This window comes from Mustela nigripes, chromosome 14 (assembly GCF_022355385.1).
Source record: "Mustela nigripes isolate SB6536 chromosome 14, MUSNIG.SB6536, whole genome shotgun sequence".
NCBI classification, from domain to species: Eukaryota; Metazoa; Chordata; class Mammalia; order Carnivora; family Mustelidae; genus Mustela; species Mustela nigripes.
The window spans coordinates 16,154,041-16,181,994 of record NC_081570.1 but is presented as its reverse complement, the minus strand read 5'-3'; the positions used below and the strand labels follow the sequence as shown (position 1 = coordinate 16,181,994).

The window sequence follows — 27,954 nt, the reverse complement described above, 5'->3', positions numbered from 1 at the left end:
TAGATTTGCTCATCTTAAAATTTACTAAGTGTTTCCAAATTGCTCTCCAAGGTAGTACACCAATTTACATTTCCACTCGTGCTTTATAAACATTTCTATTCCCCCAACACCTTCATCAATGCTGGCATTACAGACTACGTTTCCCAATCAAATTGGTGTAATACCTATCTTGTTATTGTTTTAATTTGCATTTCCATGTTTACTAGTGATGTTAAGAATCTCTTTTATAACTTTATTGGGCATTCAAATTTCTTCTCCTGTTATTTGTCTGCTTGCCTCTTTTGCCCACTTTCCTATGCTTTGAAATGTTTGGGTAAATGGATTCTTTGAAATTAAAAAAAAAATTTATTTTGGAAACTAAATCTCTCTTGGTTGGTTATACAGTTTGCAAACACTCCCCCAGCTATGGTTCTAACAAATCTATTTCTTTTCTTTTCTTTTTTGCCATCCATAAGTTTTTAATTTGATTGAAATGAGGTTTATCATTGTTTTCATTTACCATTTGTGCTTTTTTGTGTCTTGCTTATTTTCTGCTCTAAGGTCATAAAGTTATCTTCCAGTTTTCTTTTTAAAGTTCTATAGTCTGCTTTTTACATTTAAATCTTAATCAACTGGGAATTTATTTTGTGAGTGGTATAAGCTGGGATCCAATTTTATCTTTATCTATGGGGGTATTTACTTGTCCTAACATCACCCATTAACTAGACCACCCTCTGCCCTTTGTCATGTTTCAAACTCCCATATATATTTAGATCCATACCTAGGCATTATTATTCTGTTCTTTTTATGTTTCTGTATTCCCAGAACCAAATAAAACTATCTTAATTATTAGAGCTGTAGAGTAATTATGGGCATCAGGTAGGGTGAGGTTCCCTTCCTTTTCTTTTTTCTTCTTAAAAATTATCTTGGAGGGGCACCTGGGTGGCTCAGTTGGTTAAAACCTCTGGCCTTCAGCTCAGGTCATGATCTCAGGATCCTGGGATCGAGCCCCACATCAGGCTCTCTGCTCAGCGGGGAGCCTGCTTCCCCCCCCCCCCCTCTGCCTGCTTCTCTGCCTACTTGTGATCTCTCGCTCTCTGTCAAATAAATAAATAAAAGTTATCTTGGCTATTCTAGGTTATTATTCCATAAACATTTTGGGATGACCTTGTCAAGTTACAGAGAAAACCCCACTACAAATTTTATAGGAAATACAATGTATAGATTAAATTGAAGGGGACTAGCTGACTTTATGATGGCGAGAGTTTCTAGACAGAACACCCATCTGTTTCTTCTCTGGTTGTTACTCTCCCTCTTCTCTGCATCCATCCTCACTTAAAGGAAACGAACCTCCAAATCCTTCTCCTTGTTCAGTGCCCAACTGAATGCTTCCTCCTTCAGAAAGTCCTTGGTGACAGTCCTGACCCTCCAAGCTTTTTCTCCTCTAATTTCCTTTAATCTTTCTGGGTGACCCATTTCCTGGACACTTAGCACCAGCCCCTTGGGTGCACTCTATACCTCCACCCAGCCTTGGCCTCTGGAGGGTCTGCCTTCACCTTTCTATCCCCCAGTGTCACCCAGCACACAGCAGGTGCCCCATAGGCTCTGATGATTCCTTCCCTTGGGGAAGGAAATGTGCAGTAGCAGGTTCTATCTCATAGGAAATGGCTAGTCCCATGCAGGGAGGTCTGGAGCAGAGTTTAGTTTTAGGAGAAACAGCTTGAAATCAGACACTTCCAGGTTTACATGGTCATTCTGCCAGTTGGGACACTGGTCTGAGTGTGCTTGTGCCCAGCAGTAAACTGGAGACAATATTACCAATCTCCTTGGGCTGCTGGGATTATTAGTGAGACAATGGAGGAAACACAGTAAAATGTTTTCTCCCTGGTCTAGATCTCCAATCTGGGGGACGTGCAGGAATGAAGATTCTTGGGGGGGGGGGGGGGGTGTGGCTGGAGATCATTTGCTTTCTCATCAACAGGATCCTCAGGGGCATCTTCTCCAAATGGACATAGTCAGGCTCTGCTCTGCCTCCAAAACCACTGCCCTGGCTCCTGCTGCTCTCCCCTCTCCCTTGAAACAGAGATGGGTCCTCAGCCCCTGATGCCACAATTGCAGGTGCTTGCATCCCCTCCCTGCCCACAGCACCCAGGTCTCTCAATGGATCTATTGGCCCCAAGGAAGTTGTTCCAATAAATGCTCCTTCCTCATGTGTTCCTCCTCTGGAGGATGTCTTTCTTCCACAAGAGCACTTGAGGCAAAGGCAGTGCCCACTTGCAAGCAATCGCCCTCCCATGTTAAGCACCAACTGCATGTCTTGAAAGACAAAATGTGGGACCTGCGGGCGTGCTTCCTAGCACAGCATGGGCTTTGAAGTTGGAAAAACCAGGGTTCTGGCTCAGCACCCCGCAAACATGACTTTAGGGAAGTTGACCTCTGTGAGACTCAGCATCTCCATATATAAAATGGGTGCATGAATCCTACATCCCGAGATAGATGAGAAAACCAGAGCAGAAAAAATGTATGGGATACATACAGTAGGTGCATAGCAGAAGGCTGTTCTTTCTTACCAGGTGATGTTGAGGTTGAAAAGATGGGGAAAAAAATGGGGGACACAGGCAAAGATGAGGCAGAATTTATTCTCATTGTGGGCAAGATCAAGACTCAGGATGAAGACCACAGAGAAGCAGATCCCTGGGGCCCCAAGGGCACCTCACGCCCGGGGCAGGGGCCACACTTTGGCAAGTGCTGGGCCCACCGTGTCCACCCTGACTGTGAGGATCAGAGCCCAGGAACTGAGTGAGAGTGGGGTGGGGGTGGGAGGAAGACAGGGTCCTCCCCGGATCGTGTCCTGACCATGTTTCCGACTTCCATAGGAAGGAAGAACAGCTCGGCTATATAGTAATATAATATATAGAGGTGTAGAGAGCTGGCCGCGGCACCTAGGCGGGGCTGAGACTCCCCAAATTATTGCAGGAGGAGGGGGGGCTCAGTGCTGGCGTCTCTGCGGGACAGCTGTGCTGGCTCAGGGGAGGGGTGGGCTGGGTTGGGGGGGAGCTGGGCTTGCCCCTCCCTCTGGGGCCGGCAGGGGGCGCAAGGCATCCTGCCCAATGGTTCCTTGGGGCCCTGCCTGCCAAGCTTTCCCTGGGATGGTTCTTTCTCACCCTGGGTGCTTTTTATGTGCTTTGAAGACCATTTTTGCATTGTCAGGAGTGAGGAAAAAATATTCTGGCATGGTAGAAAAAAGATATTTACATACCCTGGTGGGCCGTAAAGGGGAGGGTCAGTCTCGGGGTGGGGGAGCTTCCAAAGCCCCCTCTCACCCACAGCTGTCAGTGTGGGATTGTGTGGGGAGAAAGAGCCCTGGGCTGGGAGGCAGGCAGCCTCAGCTCTGATACTTGGTTGCTGTGTGATCTTGGACAGGGCACATGCCCTCTCTGGGCCTTGGTCTCCCCAGGTGGTACAGGAGGTGAACGTGGGGCTGAAAAGCTGTGATCTTATGGTCCCTGATCTTAGGATTGAGGAGGGAGGGGTGCAGGCCAGGGCTGGGCAGTGAGAGGTTGGCAGAGGGTTTCCAAGGGAGGAGCCCTGGGCCACGGAGGGGCATGGGAACCAGAGGGAAGTTCAATGGCCTGGCCCCTGACCAGGCAGCCAAGTCCAGCTGAGGGCATCTTGTGTACTCTACAGCGATGTCTACACAGTAGGCGGCCAGAGGGGCTGGCCGGGAACCCTGTTTTCCTGTGGAAGCAGCGGTGGGAGCCTGGTGGAGGCCGCAGGTGGCCCCCCACCTGCTGGAGGGAGGGCGCAGACCTGAGATAGAGCCGGGGGAGGGCTCACCCTGGCGGAGACAAGGGCGGGCCTGGTGCTGGTGTGGTTCCGAAGTGGCCCCTGATTCCAGCCTCCAGGTGTCAGGGGAGGTGGGTATGTGCCTCTCCCTAGTCCCTGCGGGCGCTGGGGCCCCGGGCCCATCTGCAGTGGGCAGCGTCACACCAAGTTCTGTGGGCACAGGCCTGTGACACACGTCCTCAGTCACGACACACCAGCCATGGTCACACACATAGGCCCCCCGCCCTAATGGAAAAGCATGCACACCCATAAGCATACGTCCGTGCTCGGACCTGATGGCTGGACACACACACGTGATCACAAATGTTCACCAAGGCTCCCACAACCTCATGAAAACACATCCCTACAGCATAGCAGCACACACGCACACGCACGCACGCACACGCGGAGGCAGGTGGGTGATGTCTCTGTCGGGCTCCGTGTCACTGAGGCCCCAGCCTCAGGGGAAGAGCAGCCCCTCTGCCCCGGGGACAGATGTCCCAGCCATCTGGGCGCCGAACGCCCCTCCCCAGGCAGCCTGAGCCCCAGTATGCCCAGGTCCTGCGGGGCAGCTCTTGGCCTCACTGGCACCTGAGAGGAGGGACAGAGGCTTGGGGGCATGCCTGACCCCCCCAGCCAACCCTGCAAGTCCTCTGATGGCCAACACGACCCGGGTCTGCTTTCGTTGCTGCCCAGGTCCCACTGGCCTTGGGTCAGAGGTGCCGGCGGGGCCCCTGGGTGTTCGTCAGCTGGGCCCTCATGGTCTGGATGCTGCCCAGGATCTTCTTCTGGTGGCCCATGAGGGTGATGCCCAGGGCACGCACATCCCTGTGAAGGAAGGGTTGGGCTGCTCTGGTCGGCCTGGGAGGCCGAGAACCACAGAGCCAGGGGGAAGACCCATCCCCTAAAGCTTCCCCCAACCCTGCCCCACCGCCTCGGTGGCCCTGCCTCCGGTCCCCACCCACACGGTCACCGCCGGACCCTTCACTCACTGAGCATCCATACGTAGCACCATTCCCAGCGAGGAGTAGCCGCCGGCGGCAAAGTGGTCCCGGTAGCGGCCCATGCGGATGGAATCCAGCCAGTCCCCCACGGTGAGGCCACCGCCACCACTCCCGCCACCGCGGAGGTCAAAGCAGCTCTGGGCAAAGGCAGGGGGCGGGCACCTGAGGCACAGGGGCCTTTGGTAAGTGACCTGCCAGGGTCTCTGCCTTCCTTGGGGACCCTGGCACCAGCCACCCTCGGCCTCCATGCAGGCTCACTAGTGAGCAAAGGGTCTGACAAGGTAGCCCCCAGGCCTGAAAGGAGAGGGCAGAGGAAAGCTCAGGCAGGACCGGGGTCTGGGGTCCAGGCAGGACAGCTGTCAGGGGCCCAGGTAAGGCAGGGATGAGGGGCCCAGGAAGCTCAGGGCTCAGGGGCCCAGACAGGACACGGGTGGGGAGCCCAGGTAGGACAGCAGTCAGGGGCCCAGGTAAGCCAGAGGTTGGGGGTCCAGACTTGACAGGGGTCAGGGGCCCAGGAAGCTCAGGGGTCAGGGGCCTAGGCAGGTGAGGGGTTCAGGAGTCATTTCGGTGTGGTCTGGACATCAGGGCTGACCCTAAGTCTGGGCCTTATCTGGGGGAATACCGGGAGGGCAGCTGGGTTTGGGCAGAGCTGGGGTGGGCGCCAGGCACCTGTTGACAGTGGCAGTAGCCCTGAGACTCTCAGGGCTCCGGATGAGGGCATCGAGGACACTGACAATCTGGGAGAAGCGAGGCCGCTGGGCCCTGTCCTTGTGCCAGCAGTCTAGCATGAGCTGGTGCAGGGCGCGGGGGCAGCCCATGGGCGCGGGCAGGCGGTACCCCTCCTCCACGGAGCTGATGACCTGGGGTGGGGGGAGGGGACAAGCACAGTGCTGGGCTGGAGGCCGCCCCCCTCCCTTCCGCCCAACGCGCCCCGTGGCCTCTGCCCAGCCAGGGTCCTGGACTCACATCACGGTTTGTCATGTTCCAGTAGGGCCTCTCCCCGTAGGCCAGCACCTCCCACATGACCACACCGAAGCTCCACACGTCGCTGGCCGAGGAGAAGGTCCGGAAAGCGATGGCCTCCGGAGCTGTCCAGCGGATTGGGATCTTGCCTCCCTGCAAGACATGCCCAAGTGCCGAGGCCTTCTCCCTGGCCCGAGGCAGGGAGCCGAGCGCTGGGGCAGGGCCAGGAACGTGGCAGTGCAGGCGCGGAGGCCCAGCCTCCCCCTGCCTGGAGCCCCCATTCCGCTCAGGGGACCTGCACTCCCAGCTGATTTGCAGACTGAGCGGAGGACCCTTGTGGTGTGGCTGGAACACAGCAGGTACTCAGCAAACACGCGTCAACAGGCTGACAAGGGACGCAGCCTGCGGGACTCATTATCTTGCTGCCCTGCCTTCCTTTCTTTCTCGTTTCTTTCTGTTTTTGTCACAAAATCCTTTCTCTAAGTGAAACCTTATCCGGATGCTCGGTAGGGGAGACCCCAAGGGAAGGTTCTCACTGAGGCAGGGTTGGGGGGCCCGAGCCCCAGCCCACCCAGCCTCATGCCTCGAAGGTGGACCCCAAGGCTTCTTCTCGAAATTCAGAGAGACACAGACCCTCCCAAAACCTCCCAGAGAGTGAGTGACCACGGGCCAAACCCTGGTGTCTCTCCAGGCCACCCGGTATATAGGAAAGGTGGGAACGGGAGCTCCCATTTCCCAGAGGGGGAAACTGAGGTGCGGAGAAGAAGTAGGACTTGCCCCGGCTGAAGGCAGCCCCGACATTTCCAACTTCACTGTGTGTGTGGGAGCCCTCCCTGGTCTCACCGGAAAGCGGGGGGCCCACGCACCGTGGTGGTGTAGGCCGCGCCAGGGTCATCCTCCAGCACCCGGGAGAGCCCGAAGTCGGACACCTTGCACACCAGGTTGCTGTCAACCAGGACGTTGCGGGCAGCCAGGTCTCGGTGGACGTAGCCCAGGTCCGAGAGGTAGCACATGCCGGCGCCCACGCCTCTGAGCATGCCCACCAGCTGCGCGATGGTGAACTGCCCGTCGTGAGTCTGTAGGGGGACACGGCTGGGCTTCAGCAAGGCTCCGCGCCGCGTGCCAAGTGTCTTCACTGCTTATGAAGCACGTTCCTGTCTCAGCTCCTTCTCATGGTCTCATTTACGCTCTTAGTGACCCTGAGAGGGAGGTGGGGCTGTGATGATGTCTCACCCATCCTGAGAAGGAGAAACGGAGGCCCAGAGAGGGGAAGCCTGGCGCCCGGGAGGCTCAGCAGATAAACGGCTTGGGGGAGGGGGCTGGAGGCTAGCTATTTCCGCACCTTGCCTCCCGGCAGGCAGGACCCTGGTCTCTACGGAGGCACCCCTCCCAGCCTGCGTGCAGGGCAGAGGACCCTGTGCGGGGAGGGCCTTTCCCATTAAGGGGGGCTGCAAGGCAATTTGATCGGCTGACCCTTAAGGCTCCTCCCTGTACCCCACTCCCCTTCCCCAGGTCCACTGGGTCCAAGCTCCCGGGGGTGTCTGGAGGTCTGTCCTTATCTCCCAACACCCAGACTGAACTCCCCTCCCCCCACGGAGAAGGCGGCAAGGGACACGCACCCGCAGGAAGGCGTCCAGAGAGCCGTTCTCCATGTACTCGGTCACGATCATTGCCAGGCGGCCTGGGGAGGGGTAGAGGCACGGGGTAGCTCTTGATCGAGTCTATCGATCAGAGACCCCAGGAACACGGTCCCTCTGTGACCTGCCAAGAGCTGGGCTGGCACTGAGGGCTCCAGGGAGACTAGGGTTCCCACTGGGGTCCTGGACTCTGGGTCCCCTCCCCACCCAAGTTACCCAGGGACCTGAACTGGGGAGATGGGGGCAGGGCAGGGGCAGAGCACCGTGGTCCAGGGGTGGACCCAGACTTCCATGCTGGGGCAGGAGGGGCCCTGCAGGGTGAGGCTGCCCCCGCCCGGGACCTACCACGGGTGACGACACCTTCCAGGCGGATGATATTGGGGTGGTCAAACTGACCCATGATGGACGCCTCACTCAGAAAGTCCTGCCGCTGCCTCTCTGTGTAGCCGGCTTTGAGGGCCTTGATGGCCACGGGCACATCCCGCTGTCCCGGCACCCGCAGCCGCCCATAGCAGACCTCACCGGACTCCCCTGTGGACCCCGAGTGGGGCAGGGAGAGGAGGCTGTGGGACCCTCCCCTCCACACCTGGACCCCAGTACCCCCCTCCCCCACCCTGCCCCACAAAGTGTGTTCTCCAGGACTCCCCTCTTTCCCTGCCCTGGGTGCCCCTCGCCCGGGCACCCTCTGTGCTGTCCCCACCTTCACAACCCCCAAGGCTCACCAGAGCCGATAATTTTCTCGATGTGGATCCTGGAGGCTTCAATCTCTCGGGTGAAACTGCGGCCCGCCCGCCCAGGCTCCTCGTAATTGTGGGGTTCTGCATAGAACTGGGGCTCCGGGATCTTCCCTGGGGGGTGGTGCAGGGGCAGGAAGACAGGTGGGGGTGCTGAAGGGCCAGGAAAGAAATGCCATGAGTGGGGCACAGAAGGCTTGTTCTCGCAGCATCCCCTGGGCCTGGGGTAGATCTGGGATGGATGCAGAGGGTAAGGAGTGGCCCCGCGAAGCCCCGGGAAGCTCAGGTTGTGGCGGCAAACAGTAGGTGCCCAGTACACGCTTACCGAATGAAAATGGGGTCTCTATGGAGGAGCTATGGGGTCTCTAGGGGACTTCGGGGTCTCCAGTGGGTTCTGAGCACATATGCTGTTTTGGGGGGAGGTCACTTCTAGAAACTTTAAGGTCTATCTAAGTTGCTCTAGGGTAGAGCATCCCAAATGCCAATTTTGATTGAAAGTAGCTCCCTAGAAAACTGCAGTGAGAAGGACTCTGAGCTGCGCCCAGCTGAGAATCGGTACCAGAACTGATACTAACGTCTACCACCGGCACAGGTGTGAGGTACGGAGGTAGGCTTTCTCCTATGTGCCCCATCTTGTGGGGTCCCTGCAGGGTCCTGGGAAAGCTGTCTGCACCATGGGTTCTTATCCAACGGTATATGACACACCACCTCCAAAACTACACAAAATTGTGTGTGAGTGCAGATGCATGCATTTCCTGGGGAGGAGAGTTTCCAGCATCCCGGGTAGGGCCCGCCGACCTGATACAGGTGAACAGCGTGCCGCCTCTGAGGTCTGGGGTGTCTGACATCCTACTATCTCTGGGGCTCTCCTCTTTTCTGCGGGCTGCTCTGCTCCTCCCCACCTGTCCCCTCCCCAGACCAGCATTGTCCCCACCCCCCTGGCTGGACCTCCTCTCTGCCCCCATGAGCCTGGGCCCCTGCACTCACCCTGCCCGTTCTGATACTGCATCTTCTCCTCGTCCGAGTCCTGGAAGGCCTTGCTGTAGCCACAGTGCCTGCGGAGGACAGCCCTAGCCTCAGCCCTGACCCGGTTCGGGGACAGAGCAGAACTCCTCCCTTCTAGCTCCTTCCCTTTCTGGTCAGTTCCTGCCCCTACAGAGCAGAGTGCCCACCCTCAGGCTCTCAACCCAGCTGGATGGTGACACCTTTGACAGTTACGATTTACAAAATCAAGTGCAGCTGGTCTGCACAGCAGTCTACACAGCCTAAGCCCCATTTTACATGAAACCACCCTTGGGGGTGGGGACAGGGGCTTCCGGTATATATAACACTGTGTAACCTTGGCCAGCCACCTCCCTTCCCTGGGCCCGTGTCTCCACGTGTAAGACGATGCTTCCAGGCCTCGCTGTCTGGGCTCCTAAGCCCACACAAGGCACAGTGTCCTATCTCCAACGCCCTCTGGGATGCCGTGGGAGACCACGGCAACTTCGGTTTTGACAGATCTTGGTTCCTGTCCCAGTTCTGACATCTACTTGGCAGAAGAGGCCTAACCTCTCTGATCCCCAACTAGTTCACCTGCAACGCGACGCCAGGATGTCTCCATTACAGCATTAACTGAGGCGGAGACGGTCCCCTGGAGGGAAGCCTGGTGGGCCTGGCAGGTGGGTGGGCGTGGTACGGAGACACGGAGGGAGAGTCCGGATGACAACGGGCTCTGGGGCTTGAGCGACCCCATGAACAGTGGTGCCGTGTTCTGGGAGTGGGGGGCTGCGTGCTGTGTGGCTAAAACACATCTGAGCGGGGGCAGGAGTGGGCACATGGTCCTCAGGGGAGAGGCCTGTGCTGGTGACAAAATGTCAGCATGACAGCGGGGTTCCTAGCCATGGGCCCTGATCCGGTCACTCAGGGAAGATGGACCCAGGTGAACAGGGAAGAGAGGAGGGTCCGGGACAAGCATGGGGTCCTCCAGCCTTCCGAGGCTGTTTCTAGAAGAGGGGCTGGCAGAGATGGAGGAGGGCAGGCCAGGCAGGTGGACAGGAAACGGCGGGGGTGGGGGTAGGAGGGACGTGGGGGCGAGACAGAAGCGTTCCCCAAGGGGGGAAAGAAGAGCACGTATGCAGGAAGCAAAGCCAGCCCCCAGCAGCTTGGTGGAGCCTGGACCAGGCTGGTGGGGGAAGGGTTTGGGTGGTGGTGCGGTGGCGGGGGGTCGGGGGTGGCACGGCCAGGACCACCCACCTCTTTTTGCAGATGAGCAAGAGCAGAAGCACGACCAGGCCCGTGATGAGGGTCAGGCAGATCCACACAATGGTCCGGGTGTCGTAGCGGGGCCCTGGGGGGTGGGGAACAGCAGGGTGAGGGAGTCTGCAGGCTCCCCGGGGCGGACACACGGGGTGAGCAGCATCCTGGCTGTGAGTCAGCCCTGGGTTGGGGTCACAGCGGCCACCTCCTCTGCCCAGACCCTCCCCTCTACTAAGCCGTCCCTTCCAAACCCTGCTAACCCAGGCTTCCCAGCTTCCCGGCTTCCCACTCTGGTGCCAGCCCTTTCTGACACAGTGTGAGCTCCGGAGAAGCACTAGACTTCTCTGAGCCCCTGTCTTCCCCCTGTAACCTGCCTGTCCCGCCTATTGTTCAAACAGTAGCAAAACCAAATGTGCTGAGACGTGCGGGTTCCCGTCCCAGTTACAGAAGAACCCACTATTCTCTTCAGCTTTCAGACCAGAACCCTGAGGCTCAGAGACGCAGGGAACTTCCTCCAGGCCACACAGTAAACGGGAGGGAGCGGGGCAGTCTCAGTGCCCTGTCAGACCTCAGAGCACCTGAGACACTCCATGGGCTGGGGCTCGAACCTTTCTCTGCCAACACCGCCCCCCAGAGGGCACCCCAGCATAGAGCACAGAGAGGACCCCAAGCAGTTGGAGAGGGGGGCAGGGCATCCGCAAGCTTGAATGTGCCTCAGGATCACCCTGACGGTCTGAATTGCTGGGGCGCCTGGGGGCTCAGTCGGTTGACTCTTGATTTTGGCTCAGGTCATGATCCCAGGGTCACGAGATCAAGCCCTGTGCCAGGCTTTGTGATTCGCAAGGAGTCTGCTTGAGATTCTCTCTCCCTCCCTTTGCCCCTCCCCCTGCGCACATTCTCACTCTCTCTCTAAAATAAGTAAGTAGGTAAATAAAATAAAATCTTAAAAAAAAAAAAAAAAACCCAAACCTGAATTGTTGGACAACTACCTAGAGGGTCTCTGGGGCAAGTATAAGGGGTCTTGTCCGCGATGCGCACCATGACACCGGCTAGACACCCTGGTGACTCGGTGACAGCCAGTGTTTGGTGGGATGTCACCGGCTCCGTCACCTTGGGCAAGTCGCTTCCATTCTCGGAGCCTCGCGTTCCCTTCCTCTGGCCACCGGGGCCCCAGCACCCAGCCTGGCCCAGCTCTCTCGGCCTCCCCGCTCCCCGCACTCACGGGGTTTCCCGGTCTCCACCTCCATGGCCTGGCTGAAGCGGCCGCAGCCTGCGGACGTGCGGGCTCGGACCTGGAACATGTAGCGGGTGCCCGGCTTGAGGCCCGAGACGGTGGCCCTGGTGGTGACAGCCTTGAGCGTAGAGTAGCTCTGCATCTCCTTGTCCTGGGCACAAGAGGGGTGGTGAGCCCAGGCTCCTCCCGCCGGCTTCCGCTGCCCCTCTCTCCCTTCCCGGCTGGTACCTTCTCGTAGTACTTGATCTCGTACTCCAGGATGATGCCGTTGGGCTGCTCTGGCTCCTGCCACAGCAGGGACACGCTCGTCTGCCCGGCCCGCTCCTGGCGGATCACCACCACCTGGGACGGGGCTAGGGGACGGAGGCCAGCCTCGGTCAGATGGCTGGATGGGGGATGACGGAGACTGGCCTCTGTCCCAGGGAGGCTGGCTTGGGGCGTGCTCACCCTGCGAACTATCCTGCCCCCCAGCACCCATCCCAGGAGAGCCGGCAGCCTCCAACACTCCCAGCAAATCACCCACTGCCACTCTAGCCGGCCCCCCGGGGTCAGCACAGCCTGGCTCTGGGCCTGGATGCTGGGGCTGGCTTGACCCAGACGTGGCCCAGCTTTCACTGCTTCCTCCTCATCTCTGGCCAGGCCCATCCTCTGGAAGCCTGCTGGACACCACGAACCCCATCCAGCAGACCCTTGATGCCCTGGGGCCCCACCACCGGATGTCTCTATCTCCAAGGGTCTGGGGTAGGACAGGCTCTCAGGAGTGCCTGAGGAGGAGGAAGGAGAGGGGAAAAGCAGACGGACCCCGTGTCTTCACTGCCTAGGTTTGGAGGGTAGGACCGCAGCAGCTCTGATACTCGGGGAAAGGTAATGAGCTGAATACCCCTGAGCCCCAAGATTCCTGTGTCACACCAGGTCACCTGTTCAACAGGTCACACAGTGACTGAGTCACCATTCCCTCCCTCCCTGTCTCCTGCTTTCAGGGCACCTACCCCCAAGGTGAGTCTGCTGGAAGGTGCCAGAGTCCGCCAGCCACAGCCAGGCTGACTCTCTGGCCCACAGCTCCCCTGTCCCACTATCAGGGTATCCTGTCCCCCACTCCCCCCGCACATCCGGAGCTCCTCGAAAGCAGGGGCTACACAGGGTAGGTACCCAACAAACATTGCTAGGCGACTTTGACATGAAAAATAAACTCCCAGAGTTAAGTGGGGGGGCGTGGCACAGGACCCCCCATCAGCCCCAGAATCGGGCCTGGGTCACAACCTGTCCTCTTCTTGGTGGCTGGGGCCATTATTCCCTGGGATGGCAGTTTTCCCATCCAGAAAGGGAAGCTAGCATTACCACCTGCCAGGACGAGGTGAGGATGGGGTAAGACCGTTGTTTGGGAGGAACACACACCAGTGCCAGCAATACGTAGGTGCCCCTTAAAAACAAAGGACTTCCAAGGCAAGAGGTGCTGTATGAGGGGAGCAGACACAGAGGGGGACCAGGAGCACAGAGGAGGAAGGGAAACAGGGTGGGGGCACCAGAGAGGCTCCTAGGAGGAGATTGCTGTAGAGAAGAGGGACAGAGAAGAGGAGAGGGGAGGGGAGGGAGAGAGGAGGGCCATTGGAAGCCAGACCTCCCCAATTTGCTCCGGGCTGTTACCTGCCCCAGGGCCACCCCCCACCGCCCCAGGATTTTCTGAATGCCTTCCACATGCCTTGTGGTCTACTAGGACCTGGAGATCTACAGTGACCCAAGCAGCTTTCAAGGAGCTCAGAATCCATACAGAGAAAGTAAATAAAAAAAACAAATCGATGTATAATCACAGGCTGGTTAAGTACCCCGAGGGACAGGAAGAAGGCTGGGTGTGTGATGGAGCCGACTTTGTATGCACAGGGGGCGGGAGTGGGGAGTGGAACCAGGCCATGTTAGCTGGCGCAGGGAGGTGGTCAGGGTGGGTCTCCCCAAGGCAGGGATGACAGAGGAACCAAGGACTGAAGGAATCAGCCACCCAGCATCACAGGGACGAGCCTGTCATTCCGAAGGACTTCCCAACGGTGAGGCCAGGGCACCCACTCGAGAGACTCTGATCCGACCAGCGCTCTCCGGAGAAGTAAGGCCGAGGCAGGAAGCGCTTGGTGTGCTCCAAGAGCTGGACAGATGCATGGGAGGCCAGTGTGGTTGCAAGGGAGGGAGCCAGGTGAGAGTAAGTGGGTGAGGCTGGAGGGGTGTGTGGGGTGGGTGGCTGGGAGTGCCCCCCATCCCGGCCCTGGGAGCGTCTCAGTGGGATCTGAGCTCAGGCTGAAGCTGGTAAAGGACTCAGGTGTGACCAGAACTCACTTATGCTTTTAAAAAATTCAATCAGGATGTGGAGTGAGAAGGTATCCTGGGGCGAGGGGGAGCGGGCTCCGGGGTCATCCAGACAACGCAGGGTGGGGATGGGAATATGCTATGGATTGAACTGGGTCCCCCTCCCCAAATTCATATATCAAAGCCCTAATTTGATAGTGTTTGTAGGCGGGGCCTGGGGACGCGGTTAGGTGTCCGTGGGGTCGTGCAGGTGAGGCCCTCAGGATGGGATTAGACTTCTCTCTTTCTCTGCCTTGCGAGAACACAGCGAGCAGGCAGCTATCCACGAGCCAGGAAGCAGGTTCTCACTAGAAACCAAACAGCCCAGCACCTTGATCTTGGACCTCCAGCCTCAAGGACGGTCATCAGTGCATTTCTGTGGTTTAAGCCCCCGACCTATGGTATTTTATCACGGTAGCCTGAGCTCAGGGAAATAGATCAGAAGGGGTCTGAGGTGGAGACGGTCCCCTGGAGGGAGGCCCGGTGGGCCTGGCAGGTGGGTGGACGTGATACGGAGACAGGGAGGGAGAGTCCGGATGACAACAGGCTCTGGGGCTTGACCAACCCCATGAACAGTGGTGCCGTGTTCTGGGAGTGGGGGGCTGCGTGCTGTGTGGCTAAAACACATCCGAGCGGGGGGCAAGAGTGGGCACATGGTCCTCAGGGGAGAGGCCTGTGCTGGTGACAAAATGTCAGTGGGGTTCCTAGCCATGGGCCCTGATCCGGTCACTCAGGGAAGATGGACCCAGGTGAACAGGGAAGAGAGGAGGGTCTGGGACAAGCATGGGGTCCTCTAGCCTTCTGAGGCTGTTTCTAGAAGAGGGGCTGGCAGAGATGGAGGGCAGGGCAGACAGGTAGACAAGAAATGGGGGGCGTAGGAAGGGTTTGGGGGCGAGACAGAAGCGTTCCACGAGGGAAGAAAGAAGAGGGAGAGAAACCCCCACTGCGTGTGGCCAGGTGGGGAACCTGAACTTCAGTGGACAGCTGGGGAGACAGACCTGGCCAGGGCTGCCTGAAGAGGACGCAGACAGAGTCACACAGACTGCTCTTTCGGAAAGGTTCCCTGGGAAGAGAACTGGTCGGTGGCGGAAGGGAGTGTGCCTTCAAGGGAGGCTTTTTCTTTTCATGATGGAGCATACGGCTGGCGTCAGGAGCACTGTTGGGCTCTGAAGACCCATGGGCAAGGTCAGGGCCACAAGCACCAGACCCATAGGCCTATTCCCCACCATGTCACCAGCCCTGAGGACAGAGCCGGGCATTCTGGGGGTGCCTTGCATGTGCTGGTCTGATGAGAGTCTCTCGAGTGGATGTCTATCTCTGGCATCAGAGAGGGGGTGCTCTGGGCTCACAGTTGGGAGGTCCGTTTCCCTTGGGGGCAAAACAGACCTGGGTTCGAATTCCGACTCTGCCATTTCCTACGCGGTGACTCAGACCCTTGCTGTCCTCCCTGGTGACATGGTGAGAAGGCTCAGGGCCAGGGACGGGGTGGGAGCCACAGCAATCCTAGGCGTGTGCTGGGGTGGCTGTGGATGGCGAGGCTGCCGTGGTGGGCTCTTGGGTTGAGCTGTCACTGGACAGGCAGGACCCACCAGAATTTGGGAAGAGAGAGGCTCCAGGGGCAGAACCCAGCCCAACAGCTGGCTAGGACCCGAGATAAATGGCTGTTGTCCAAACCAGTGCAACTAAGTCCATCCCTGGAGCAGCAGTGGCAGGTGTTCTGGAAAATGATAATCAGAGTGATTTTACCTTTTAATGACATTTATGGGGCACGGACCTTGGGCCAGGTCGGAGGCTAAGCATTTTTATCTCTCTCACTTAAGCCTCATAGTACCCGAGGCAGACACCATTACTCCCATTGTACTAGGGAAGAAACAGAGGCAGAAAGAAGGTTCTGGAACCTATGAAATGCCGTGCCCACCTGTCTCTGCTTTGTTGGCTTCCTCCCACCTACAGGACAGGTTCTACTCTCCTAACAGCCCGGAGAGCCCAGAGCTCTGAGTCCTGGGGAGGAAGGCAGGGCCAGGGGCCAGGGAAGCTGCCAGCCCGAACCACTCCGCCTACCTGCCTGGTTCGTGGTGATATTGACGACAGCTGCCCGGCGGGGCTCAGGGCTCAGGTCAGACACGCCGTTGACGGCCTCGATCCAGAAGGAGTAGTTCATGTGGGCCAGCAGATTGGCCACCATCAGACTGGCCCGCACCAGGCTTGTCTGCTGAGGCACGAAGCGGGGGCCGCTCCCACAGGTCTCGCAGTGGCCCAGTGCCCAAGGGCAGCGGCGGCACACGGCGTTGTAGGTGATGTCATTGCGGCCGCCCAGATCCAGGGGAGGGGCCCATTCCAGGGTCACGGAGGTCCCGTTCACGCTGGAGATCAGATTCACGGGCGCCGAGGGTGGCCCTGGGGAGAGGAGAGTGACTGGTGGCAGCGGAGGGCATTTACCTGGGCTGGCCCAGCTGCCCTCCATCAGACCAGAGAAGGGCTGGGACTCCCCTATGATATTCGGGGGTCCCCGAGGAAAAGGACATGGCCTCGTCCAGCCTCTGGGAGCCCCCTAAGAGCAGACACAGCATCAGACTGGACCACAGTGTCAGGTCTGTGTCCAGAAAGCTAAGCCCCATCCCTTACCATCCCACTGCTAGACCACAGAGAGCCCAGGTTTGTGCTTCCTGAAGTTTCCATCGGGAGCAGGGTGAGAGACGGACAATCCTCAGGGGTGCCCACAGCAGCCACCCTGGGTGTAAAAGGCCCCTGCTGTCTGTGTCCCACACTCTGTTCCTACCCTCTGTGCTTGGTTTACTGCGCAGATCCCGGAGCCCTGCTGCGGGGTGCGGGGGAGGCGCCGGGAAGCCCAGTGGGGTCTCTGTGGCAGTGTAACCCCCCACTCCCACCCCCCACCCCCAAGGGAGCCCAATCTGGGCAGTGCAGAGATTCTGGAAAGCTGGGGATGGGGGGTGGGGGCTGGGGTAGGTTCCCAGGGTGGGTGGGGATTTGAGTCTGGAGGGCATGGGGGGGGGATGTGGGGACCCCTGGGGCTTAGAATTCCAGTTCTCAGCACCCCAGGCAGGGACTCTTAGATCTTAAGAAAATAGAAGAATCTCGGAATCATAGGGAATCATAGAATCCGAAGGGCACAGAATACTAAAAGCCTCGTCTTTTACAGTCTTAAGATTTCTAGAACCTGAGGGCCCTGAATTGTGGATCTGGAGGGAAACTGGAGTCTGGCTCACCGAATACAAGTGTCCCTGATCTAGAGCTGAGCTCCCCTTGCCTGCAAACCATATGGTAGTTACCATGTCACTCAGCCATCCTTTTTGCCTGGGCCGGTCCCACATGGGGTAAACACACAGGTCTGGGCAGAAGGAGGGAGGGAGGGAAACAATGTGTGTGTGTGTGTGTGTGTGTGTGTGTGTGTGTGTGTGTGTACACTCTCAGCTGCCACATACAGGGACCGGGGGGCTTGGCGTGAAGGATGTGCGGGGAGAGGGAGATTGGGGACTGAGGCTGGGTTGGACTGGGGGGCACAACCAGACAGAACCTTAGGAAGCCCCTGCCACCCCACCACAAGAGACCAGGGTTGGGAAACGGGACGGGCTAAGCTGGCTGCTGCCTCTCCCAGCTGGGATGGGGGTGTGAGAGGTCCCTTCAGGCCAGGAGAGGAAGTAAGGAAGGAGAACCATCAGAACGCTGGGACAGTCGCGCAGCCCTGCAGGCACGGTGCCAGAGTCCCTTGGCATCCCCTCGGGTACACAGGGCATAAGCACACACAACCACACTTCTCCAGGCACACGCACGTCCCCTGCAAAGCGAGGTGTGCACACGCTGAACCCCCAAGGCACATTCATGCAATCTCTGCGGGGACTTGGGGGTCCCCTTTAGGGACCCGGATGTGCACACACAGCCGTAGCAATCCTTTACACACACGGCCATGAAACCCCGACGCTCACGCTCGAGCGTACACACACTACGCAGGCGTCTTCCATAGGAGCAGCTGCCGACACAGACGCACACGGTGTCACCATCGCGGCAGGTGTTCCAGAGCCACATGCAGAATCAGACCCGCACATGGCAGCATCTGCGCAGGCAGCCACACGCACTCCTGCACACACTCGTGCACTCACCGCACACACATGGAGGCAGCTCTGACCATCAGGGATGACAGGGATCGGGGGCTGCTCTGAGACTCCTCTGCTCCCTGGGAACCTGCTGGCTTGCCCACCCCAGCTCCCAGGACATCAGCCTCACTGCTGGGTCAGGAAATGACCAAAGCCACCTCTCATCGGTCCTCTGAAGCAGAGAGGAAAGATGGAGGGAAGGAAGGAAAGATTCCCCTGAGGGGAGGTGGCAGGTGACGTATGACAGGAAGTGGGGACCCCGAGAGAGGTCAAGGTAGGGACCCCCACCATGGAGGCAGAGTTAGAGTCACCCCCCAGCCCTAGACTGGCCCCTGATCCAAGAAAGCCACCTGTCCCTGTGTCACCTCCAGAGTCCTGGCTCCCTGGAGTCTGGGAACAGGAGGTCCTGGCCTGCTCTTGGTCTCCAGGATTCCGGGGTGCAGGGCGGTACTCACGGGTGCAGGCTGCAGACGGCGGGTCTAGGGATGCGCGGTAATAGCTGAGGTCACAGTGGCAGGCCTGGGCAGCGGGGGCTGCAGAGTGGCTGTGGAGGGGGCAGCGGGCGCAGAGCTGGTCCCCGGGGGCCGACTTGTAGAAGCCCAGCTCACAGGCTGCGGAGGATAAGGCGGCTTCAGAGGAGCCCACCAGGCTGCCCTGGCCGGCCCTGGGATCGCCCTCACTCTGACCCAGGGCTTCCGGCCAGATCTCCCAGGGGACACCGGTGCAGGCCTTCAGCATGCCCCAGTCCTACCCTCGCTGGCAGATGGAAAGACTGAAGCACAGAGAGGGCTTGTGACTTACACGGGGTTGCACAGCTAGGCGGGGGCAGAGCTGAGGCCAGGACCCTGACACCAGAGTCCCAGCCTGAAGTCGGCCCAGGAAAGAGCCTCCTCACACTGGAGAAACATCTCCTCCTGTGGCCCTTCCTGGCCAGGCCTGTCTCCAGCCCGAATCTGTCCCTCACAGGAACCCGGTCCCTGAGTGAGACGCTGCCTCGGAGTATCAGGAGGCTAGGCATCCAAGGGCTGTGACTTGGGGAGGAAAAAACACTGGAAGGGAATGGGGTGGGCGGCAGTGTGACCGTGATAAGAGACACAAGTGGTAAGACCCCACTCAGCACAGATTCCAGACGCCACCACAGCCACCTGGTGTGGAAGGGCCAGGCGTGGGGCCCGGGGCTCCGTTTCCCAAGCTCCCAAGCAACGACTCCCCAGGACATCGCCGGCTCCCACCCCTCCCAGAGCCTGCATCCCTGTCACCGTGCCCCGCCCCTGGCCTCCACCACACCTGCATCATCTCTGACGTGGAGGCCCCAGCCTCCAGCCTGGCCTCCCCCGCCCCGGCCGCCAGCCTGACTGCTGCTCGTTCCAGCAGAGTTCACGAGCGCCTACTCTGTGCCAGGCACGGATCCGGGCACCAGAGACCCAGCCATGAGCGAGACTCTCAAGGAGGGTCGCTGCCCTCACGGAGCCAGTCTCTTCGAGTGGGAGACATGCAGTAAACGAGGCTGAAACCGTTTCCAGGAAGGAAATCCAACGGGGTAGCTACGTCAAAGGGTGACTGGTGGGAGAAGCTAGCTTCCTGGAGAAGGAAATGATATTTGAACCTTGCCTAAAAAAATAAGAACCAATAGAGACATTCTAGGTTGAGGAACTCCCTAAAGCAATGCCCAGTGCAACAGTGCCCAGCGTTCAAAGCCCTGCTGCAGCCTCCTCCCTTCCCACCCGCAGGCTAAACTAAGGAGCTGGCAATTCCCCACATCTGGCAGTTTGCTTCCTGCCTCAGGGCCTTTGCATGGACTGTGCCTTCTTCCTGGGGTGTCTTTTGCACCCTTGGTCAACCTGTGAAACTCTTTCAAGATTCATTTTAACTGTCCCTTCGAATGAAGCCTTTCTCCATACCTACACACACACACACACACACACACACACACGCAGGTGCACAGAAGCCATCACTCCCCGCCCCACTTCTGCAGCCCCTGCTCAGGACCACCACCTCTCACACACCCTACGGCTGTGCTGTTTAATCTGTAGGTCTGGCTCACCTCCTAAACCAGCAGGTGCTTGCAGCCAGCTCCTTGTGGATAAGGACATCTCAACCTTCCTAGTGTCTGGCTCCGAGCAGAAATTGTCAGCACCCGTAGAAGGTTTCAAAGTGAGCTAATCCTGCCATTGTCTGCTCTGGGCAGAAAGCGAACCCGGGAGTTCAAGAGCACCGAATGCCACCCAGCCAGGCGGCTCCCGGCTGCACCATGGACCTGACATCCTTTGCCACAGAGACCACCGGGAAGTTTATGGGATTTCTATCCACAAAGTCCCATTCTGGAAAACTCCGTGCTTGACAGAAGCTTCACTTGAAAAGACATCATGGGGGTGCCTGGGTGGCTCAGTGGGTTAAGCCTCTGCCTTCGGCTCAGGTCATGATCTCAGGGTCCTGGGATGGAGCCCTGCATCGGGCTCTCTGCTCTGTGGGGAGCCTGCTTCCTCCTCTCTCTCTGCCTGCCTCTTTGCCTACTTGTGATCTCTGTCTGTCAAATAAACAAATAAAATCTTTAAAAAAATAGAAAAGAAAAGAAATGCATTAAAAAAGAGAGAGAGAAAAGACATCATGTCATAAATAAATAAATAAAATGAAGTCGTATCTCTTTATTCTAATAGCTAAAATCAAGCTAATTTGTAAAATTCTCCCAGGTCAAGAGAAAAACTGAAGCTGGGAAGAATGACTCTGTCCTCACATTTGCTTTATGGATTCAGAGGCCGCAAAGCAGGATGGGGCCTACAGGCTGGAGAGTGGGGAAACATGCCTCCGCTCTGACACTTCTTCCCTCCTGCCTGGACAGACCCCAAGGGTTCTCAGGCCTGCCAGGGTGCTGGGCCTCAGCGTTGTGGGCCTCCTAGCTGACGCACTGTGATCTCACCTCCTCCTCCCAGAAGTCCCCCAGTTGACAAAGTCCTGGGGCAAGCCAAAGAGGCCTCCTCGGGGCCCAGGACTCAGGCAGAGGAAGATGGCTTTGCCCTTCGTCAGCAAATATGTGGTTCAACCCGTCATTGAGCTGAGTGACAGTCGTCCTCACTGCTGTGATCAGACCTGTGTCGGTTAGGGGTTCAGGGACCGCTTGCCCAAGCTGCCCTGCATTTGTTCCTTTATCCAAATTTATTGAGCTGCTACTATGGGGCCAAGCTAAGCAAGAGCTGGCCCTGCTTTCCAGGAGCTGTCTGGGCTGTGACAGGCACGGGGAAGGTGTGGGCGACACCCTCGTGTGATTTGTGGCAGGAAGGACGCACGGAAAGACGGCCCACAGTTCCTGAGTCTCTGACTGCCCCAGAGATCATCTTGTTCTCATCCGTTAAGAGCAGAAACTCGTTGGTGCCTGGGTGACTCAGTTGGTTAAGCCACTGCCTCTGGCTCAGCTCATGATCCGGAGTCCTGGGATAGAGTCCCATATCGGGCTTCACCTGCTCTGCGGGGAGCCTGCTTCTGCCTCTCCTTCTGCTTGTGCGCGTGCTCTCTCTCTCTAATAAAGAAAGTCTTTAGGAAAAAAAAAAAAAAAGAGCACAAACTCGGGAGTAGGCTGCCTGGGTTCCTCTTCTGCTCTAACCCCTTCACCTAGGCTAAGGGATGCTGGGCAGGTGACCAGGCCTCAGTTTCTTCATCTGTAAAATGGGACAGTAATAGGCTGCATCTCCTAGGGCTGTCGTGAGGGTGACGTGAGTAAGTACACGTGAACTCACGCCAGGACCCTGCCTGGCACTTATCCCAGTGCTATGTGGTGGGGACAATGCGCTTGGCAGAGAGGAAACAGGCGGGGTACCTCGCCCCAGGCTCCCCGCCGGGCCAGAACACAAACCCAGCTTGGAGAACCTCTGGGGCCCAGGCCTGTCCCCCATCAGCCTCTCAACACGCGTCCGGGGCTTAGAGATGGCCCAGCCTTTCTGCCGCTCGCCAGTGGGCGGTTCTCACCCGCTCTGCTAATACCCATATGGCTCTAACGTGTCAAAGCCAGATTAATCCGCGCAATGAAAATAAAATAATCTTTAATAAGAATACTAATCACCAGGCCTCGGGGAGCCCGGAGACCTGGAGGCAGAGCCTGGGATGAATGGCTGAGACAGATGGAGCGGCTCTGGGCTGGGGCCCGGGCCCGGCCACCGACCCAGGGCGCTTCCGGAGCCCTTGTGCCTGGCGAGTCGGCCGAGCGCCAGGTGGGGCCGCTGCCCCTGCCGAGGGCACCTTGCCCAGGCCGCCCGCCCGGCCGGCAGCTGCCTGCGGCCCCGCCACCTCTCCCCGCTCCCCCACCAAGAGCCCGAGATTTGACAAATAAGGTGTCTGCCGGTGGATGACCAGAGGAAATTAATTCTAAATCAGATTTTAAACACAGTCAGGAAGGCAAAAGAGCTCAGCGCTCGTGCTGCCCCTCCGAAGCGAGACTCTCTGATATTTATAGAAAAATGATTAGGGCCTCCAAGGGTGGTTTGCATTCTGTGTCCAGGTGACGGGAAGGACAGCAACCAGGGCTTCAGCGTCAGGGCTGCTGCTCCCTTGGGTGGTGTTCCGAGAGGCCTCTCCCCTGCCTGGACTGAGGGGGGGGCACTGTAGCCAGCTGTGGGGACAGGTCACTGGGCCTGGCACTGTGTATTGAGAGGGGTGCTCTGGCTGGGAGATCTGGGGTCCAATCGACCGCCGCTAGCAGTGTGCCCTTGGACCAGTCACTTTGGCTCTCTGGACCCCCACCTGCCCACTGGGAAACTAGACCAGCTCCCACCTTGGCTCTGATGCTCTCCTGTGGGTGTCTGAGGCCTGAGGGCCTGAGGGCTTCTCAGGAAGCCTTCATGGAACCCGTGACCGGCCTGGTCCCTCCTCCTGGGCTCCACTGTCTTCTCTGTGGAATCAGGTGCTCCCTGGCCACCTCTGTGGAGAGCCATGAAGGTGAAAGCAGGGGGGAGGGGCCTGCAGGCTGGGAGGGTGGCCGTGGCCACCTGGGCTGGCCCCTGCCACAGGCCTCAGGCTCTGGATCCCCTTTTGCTAGAAGGAAGGCGGTGGCATCAGCCTGGACAAGGCAGGACCCCAGAGCCCAGCCTTCCTCCTCAATTGTTTGATCAGAGACAACTGCCTGAGGGAGGTGGCCAGGGGACCCACGGTCCTCAGGGTGTCCCTCTCAGGTTGGTTGGTGGCAGAGGTGAGCTACAGCTTTGAGAGGACAACTCAGGAAGCCCGGAAAGTCACCCCTACTCTGTTTCCGCCTCCTGCTTGGTCTCCAGCCTCCCCACTCTCAGGTTACCTGCCCAAGGAGGGCTGGGGACAGGGGCCCCCCCAGCAGGGCCGCATGCCAGGACCTCCCATGTGTGGAGGAGCTCTGTGTCAGAGCCATGCTGCTTCTTCCAAGGAGGTTTCCCAGATAATCCCGGAAACCCACTCACAGGAGTGAGAAAAGTCTCTCCTCGTGTGACTTGCCACTGGCATTTTGTCCCCAAACCTCTCTGCCTGCAGTGCATTAGGAATTAATATTTTTTTATAAAACCTATAATTATCTTGCAACTGGCATAATTATGTGGTATTGTGATTTAAATGTAAAATTCAAAATATGCTGCAATTTCCTAAGTCCGCTTTGGCATTTATTATTTTTTATTAATGAGCCAACAGTGCCAGGCAGTGGGCATGACTCCAGCCTCTCCCAGCCCTGGGAAGGTCCTGCTGCTCCAGACCTAGGAGCTTCTACCCAGAGTCCTGCCCTTGACTTGCTGTGGGGCCTGGGGCAAGACACATCCCTCACTGGGCTCCACTTCCCAACCCTGTCAAACATGGAGGCCAGTGCAGGACTCGAGACCTTGGACCCAAAAGTCCGGAAGATCAGTCTCCCTCCCAAGGGCAGAGGTGTCCTGTTGCATACTGGACAGACAAGTGGCTTACTTGTGCTTACAGACTAAACCCAGGGTTGGGGTCTGCAGCTGACCTTGACCAGGTGTCCACTGACCAGCTGGCCTCTTATTATGGCCTATGCTGTACCAGTTAGAGCTGTTGTGCTGTTCCCCCAGGGAGGAGGGAAGCCGGGTTTGACAGAGGGATCTGTGGAAAAGGGGCTCTGGAGGGAGCCAGCCTGAGATCAGAGACCTACTCTGCGGTTTACGTCAAAGGACTCAGTTTCTCGCATCTGTAAGATGGGGATATGCTACTCGCTTAGAGGACTTTTGTAAGCATGAGAACGTGTGTGAACTCCCTAAATCTCCATGCCTGAGACGCAACAGATGCTCAACAGAATGAGAAACTGCCCCGACGAGGAAGAAGTACTTACTAATGTGACCTGTTCATGGAAAACACTTGAAAATTGTTGCTAAGGGACTTTATTGTCCCCATCAGAAGAAAGGGATACTGGAAGCCAGCTCTGGCAGGGAGAGCAGTCAGGCTGGGCCAGGGGTAGGTTAAATACCTACACGTGGCTTCCAGCAAGACAGACCCGACTCAGGTCCCAGGTCCACCTCTCACCAGCTGTGAGGCCCGTGCAGGGACGCTCCCTCTCGAGCCTCAGTTTCCCCATTGGTAAAATGGATCTGTAACACCTGCCTTGCTGCAGTGAGCAAATGAGCTGATGTGTGAGCCTCCCTATGTAAGCTGCAAAGGCACGGGGATGCTGGTTATCACGCAGCGGGGCGTCGAGAAGCACAGGGATGACTGTGACAGGAACCAGGAGAGGCTGGAAGCCTGGGAACCTGATAATTGAGGCATGAACACTGGCAGAACCAGTCCACAAACAGGTGAATGTCACAGATGATGCTTCGGGGGTTAGGGTCCCTAAGAGGTGAAGACTCATAGCAGTTAAGAAGGACAGCTTAAGGAAACCAGAAAGCCCCAGAGAGGGTCTGGAAGGGGCCTGGTGGCTGGATACAGGATCTTGATCCCAGAGAACTGCCTTGAACACTACCTGAAATTCTTGGCCTGTGCCCTGCTCTCTCTTGTGAGCACCAAGGGGTCCTTCCTGCCTGCTTGGGGCCGAGGAGAAGGGCCCCAAATAGGGCCGAGGCCCCAGCCTCTCTGATCTCTGCATCGGAACAGCCTCCTCCCCCAGGAGCACCCGTGGTCCCAACAGCAGGCTTCATTCTGCTCTGAATGGGCGAGCAGCCATGTGTCCAGCCCCCCCAGGGGAGGCCAGGGAAGGGCAGAGGGCAAGCCGGCCGAGACCAGTACCAGCTGAGGCACCAGCTGTCTGTCCAACCAACTTGTGCAGTGTCCCCGGTGCCTGGGATGGCTGGCTACACCGCCTCCACACGGGCACAGTACAAGTGTCACACACACACACACGCACACACACACGCAGCTTGGGGTCCCGGCCCTGCTCCTGGGCTCTGGCGTGGGAACCCGAGCAGCACACTCATGGGAACAGATGCCATGCTGTCCCATCCTCCGCCTTCCCTTTCTCAAGGACCTTGGCTGTCCTCTCCCACAGGTCCCTGGGGAAGACGCCCCCCAGACACGGGCCACTTACACAGGACTCCCTGGGGGCCCCTGCCTGCACAGCTTCCCAGTAGCCCCTGCTGCACCCCTGCATCTGGGGTCTGCCGCCACTTCCCTCCTCTCCACATAAGTTTAGTGGGTTTGAGCATGAACACTGGAACCAGACCTCCGGGCTCCAATCGCAGCTCTGCTGCTTCCGAGCTGTGTACCCCTGGGCAAGTTGCTTTGCCGCTCTGTGCTTCAGTCTAATCTATAAAGTCAGGATAACCGTAGCTTCTATGTCATAGGGTAGCTCTGGAGACTAAACGAGTTAATACATGAAAAGTGCCTAAAACGATGCCTGACACAAGTGAGCTCATAGTATTGTCCCCTCCCACAGGCATATACGCAGCTGGACGCCCAGGCCTGCGGGTATCCTCAGAGGTATATCTCCACACTGCCCACAGAGAGTAGCATCTGGTTGTAGTGTGTCTCCCTCTCTTCTCCCTTCCCCTTGCTCCATGTGCACATACGCGCATGCACACACACACACACACACACACACACACACACACACACTCACACGAGCACATATGCATGCACCGCCTGCTGTATTTGCTGACCCAGAAATGCTGGAAGGTCACCCATCTTCCCAGATGCTGTTTGCGCCCCCATCCCGATGCCTGCCACCTGCGATTGCCCCCACCCAGACCCTGGCAGCCCCCTCCCGGACCCGAGCCTGCACGCCGGTCGCCCGCCCATCCACGCATGGCGCGCTCACCCACACAGGCATCCCGCCGCTCCTCGTAGCCAGCGCTGCACACGCACTTGCCGATGGGCACCAGCCACTCGCCCTCGGCGCTGCAGTACATCTTGGGCGTGTCCCGCTCCTCGGAGTGCCGCACGCACTGGCCCCGCACCTCCACCAGCGAGGACGAGTCGGCCCCCGTTACCGCCTCCGAGAAGGCGGCCAGGTTGCGCACCATGGTGGGGCACTTCTTGTAGTAGATGCGGAGAGACAGGATGGCAAGGCACGCGCCGATGTCCTGGAAGGCCAGGTAGAAGCCACGTTTGCTGAGGGGGCCCACGCCGCGCACCTCCGTGTTGAGCTTGAGGCGTCGCACGCCCAGGTCGGCTCCTGTGAAGCTCTCATCCGCTGCAATGGTGTCGATTTTGAGGAACTGGCTTTCTTGGGTGCTGGCACCCAGATCGCGGTCCGACTCCAGGTAGTAGAGGTTGAAGGTCTCCTTACAGGTGCCCAGCACACCGGGCATGCTGTTGCAGTCGCGCAGGGTGAACTTGATCTCGGCGTAGACGCGCCGGGCGCCGTCGCGGGGCACCCAGCTGGTGCGCAGCCAGTTGTTCTGGTTGGGGCTCATGACGTTGCACACCTGGTACGTGTGGATGGGCTGGAAGGACTCGTCCACCTCGTTGATGGAGTCCCACTGCGGGCACAGAGAGTACAGCACTGAAGTGAGCGTGAGCACCCCTCCCCCGCCAGTCACTTCTGCGCCGCGTGCACGGGGTCAGGACCTCCCCAGGAAGAAGACCAAATGTTCTCTGCCCTTGGGTTGCCGACCTTCCCTCTACTGGACCTCGAGATGTGAGCCCTCAGAGTGCCACATCATTCCGAGATAGTGCTATTTGCGGCACTTTACTGGTGACGAAATAGCTCTGAGCCCCGTGTCTGAAGTCACCCAGCTAGTAAGGGGTAGAACCGGGACTGGAATTGATGCCAAAGGTATAAAACCCGAACTCGTGTCTTCATGGCAGCTCCAAACACTCCCAGGGTGGGAGTCTGGGGCTGGGGGTGTGTTTGGCTAAGTCAGGGGGCCCACAGGCCCAGTTTCTGTATCAGTTGCCAGAGGGATCTTTTTAATGCAGAGACCTGACTATGCCCCAAATCCTTCATCAAGGGAGTGCCAGGATGTGGGGAAGTTGAATGTGGTGGCTTCTGTGCCACCTGCTGGTGAGGCGTCAGTGATTCAGAAATAAATCAGACACGATTCACAGAGTGTAAGAAAACCCACCCATAGAATGGGAGGGACATACCTGCAAATCATGTGTCTAATATGGGATTAATAGCCAGAATATATAAAGAACTCCTATAACTCAACAACAAAAAACCAAACAGCCCAACTGAAGAGCAGGTAAAAGACTTGAATAGACCTTTCTCTAAAGATATACAGATGGTCAAATAATCCATAGGAAAATGGTCACAGTCACTCAGCATTAGCGAAATACAAATCAAAACCACCATGAGAGACGCTTCTCACTCACAAGGATAGCAATTATCTGAACCATAGGACATAACAAATGTTGGAGGATTTGGAGGACCTGGAATGCGTGTGACCTCTGGTGGGAGTGTAAGATGGGCAGCTGCTCTGGGAACCAGTGTGGAGCTTCCTCAGAAAGTTGAAAAGAGACCTAGCCTGTGACCCAGCAATTCTACTTCTGGGTAGACACGCAGGA

At 57.9% G+C, this 27,954-nt stretch overlaps 1 protein-coding gene across 1 annotated transcript in view; it reads right to left on the bottom strand.

Annotated features, from left to right (window-relative positions):
• Positions 1–2,598: 2,598 nt before the first annotated feature.
• Positions 2,599–27,954, bottom strand: part of EPHA8 (EPH receptor A8) — a 35,624-nt gene continuing 10,268 nt past the window's right edge. The window contains exons 3-17 of the mRNA XM_059376584.1: positions 26,264–26,927; positions 18,513–18,668; positions 16,007–16,342; positions 11,843–11,967; positions 11,603–11,765; positions 10,378–10,471; positions 9,130–9,197; positions 8,131–8,295; positions 7,754–7,939; positions 7,391–7,452; positions 6,638–6,847; positions 5,775–5,924; positions 5,478–5,668; positions 4,797–4,970; positions 2,599–4,632 (exon numbers count right to left, since the gene is read on the bottom strand). Of these exons, the coding sequence (XP_059232567.1) occupies positions 4,518–4,632; positions 4,797–4,970; positions 5,478–5,668; positions 5,775–5,924; positions 6,638–6,847; positions 7,391–7,452; positions 7,754–7,939; positions 8,131–8,295; positions 9,130–9,197; positions 10,378–10,471; positions 11,603–11,765; positions 11,843–11,967; positions 16,007–16,342; positions 18,513–18,668; positions 26,264–26,861 (2,793 nt within the window). The 5' untranslated portion in view covers positions 26,862–26,927 and the 3' untranslated portion in view covers positions 2,599–4,517. The remainder of the gene's footprint in view (positions 4,633–4,796; positions 4,971–5,477; positions 5,669–5,774; positions 5,925–6,637; positions 6,848–7,390; positions 7,453–7,753; positions 7,940–8,130; positions 8,296–9,129; positions 9,198–10,377; positions 10,472–11,602; positions 11,766–11,842; positions 11,968–16,006; positions 16,343–18,512; positions 18,669–26,263; positions 26,928–27,954) is intronic.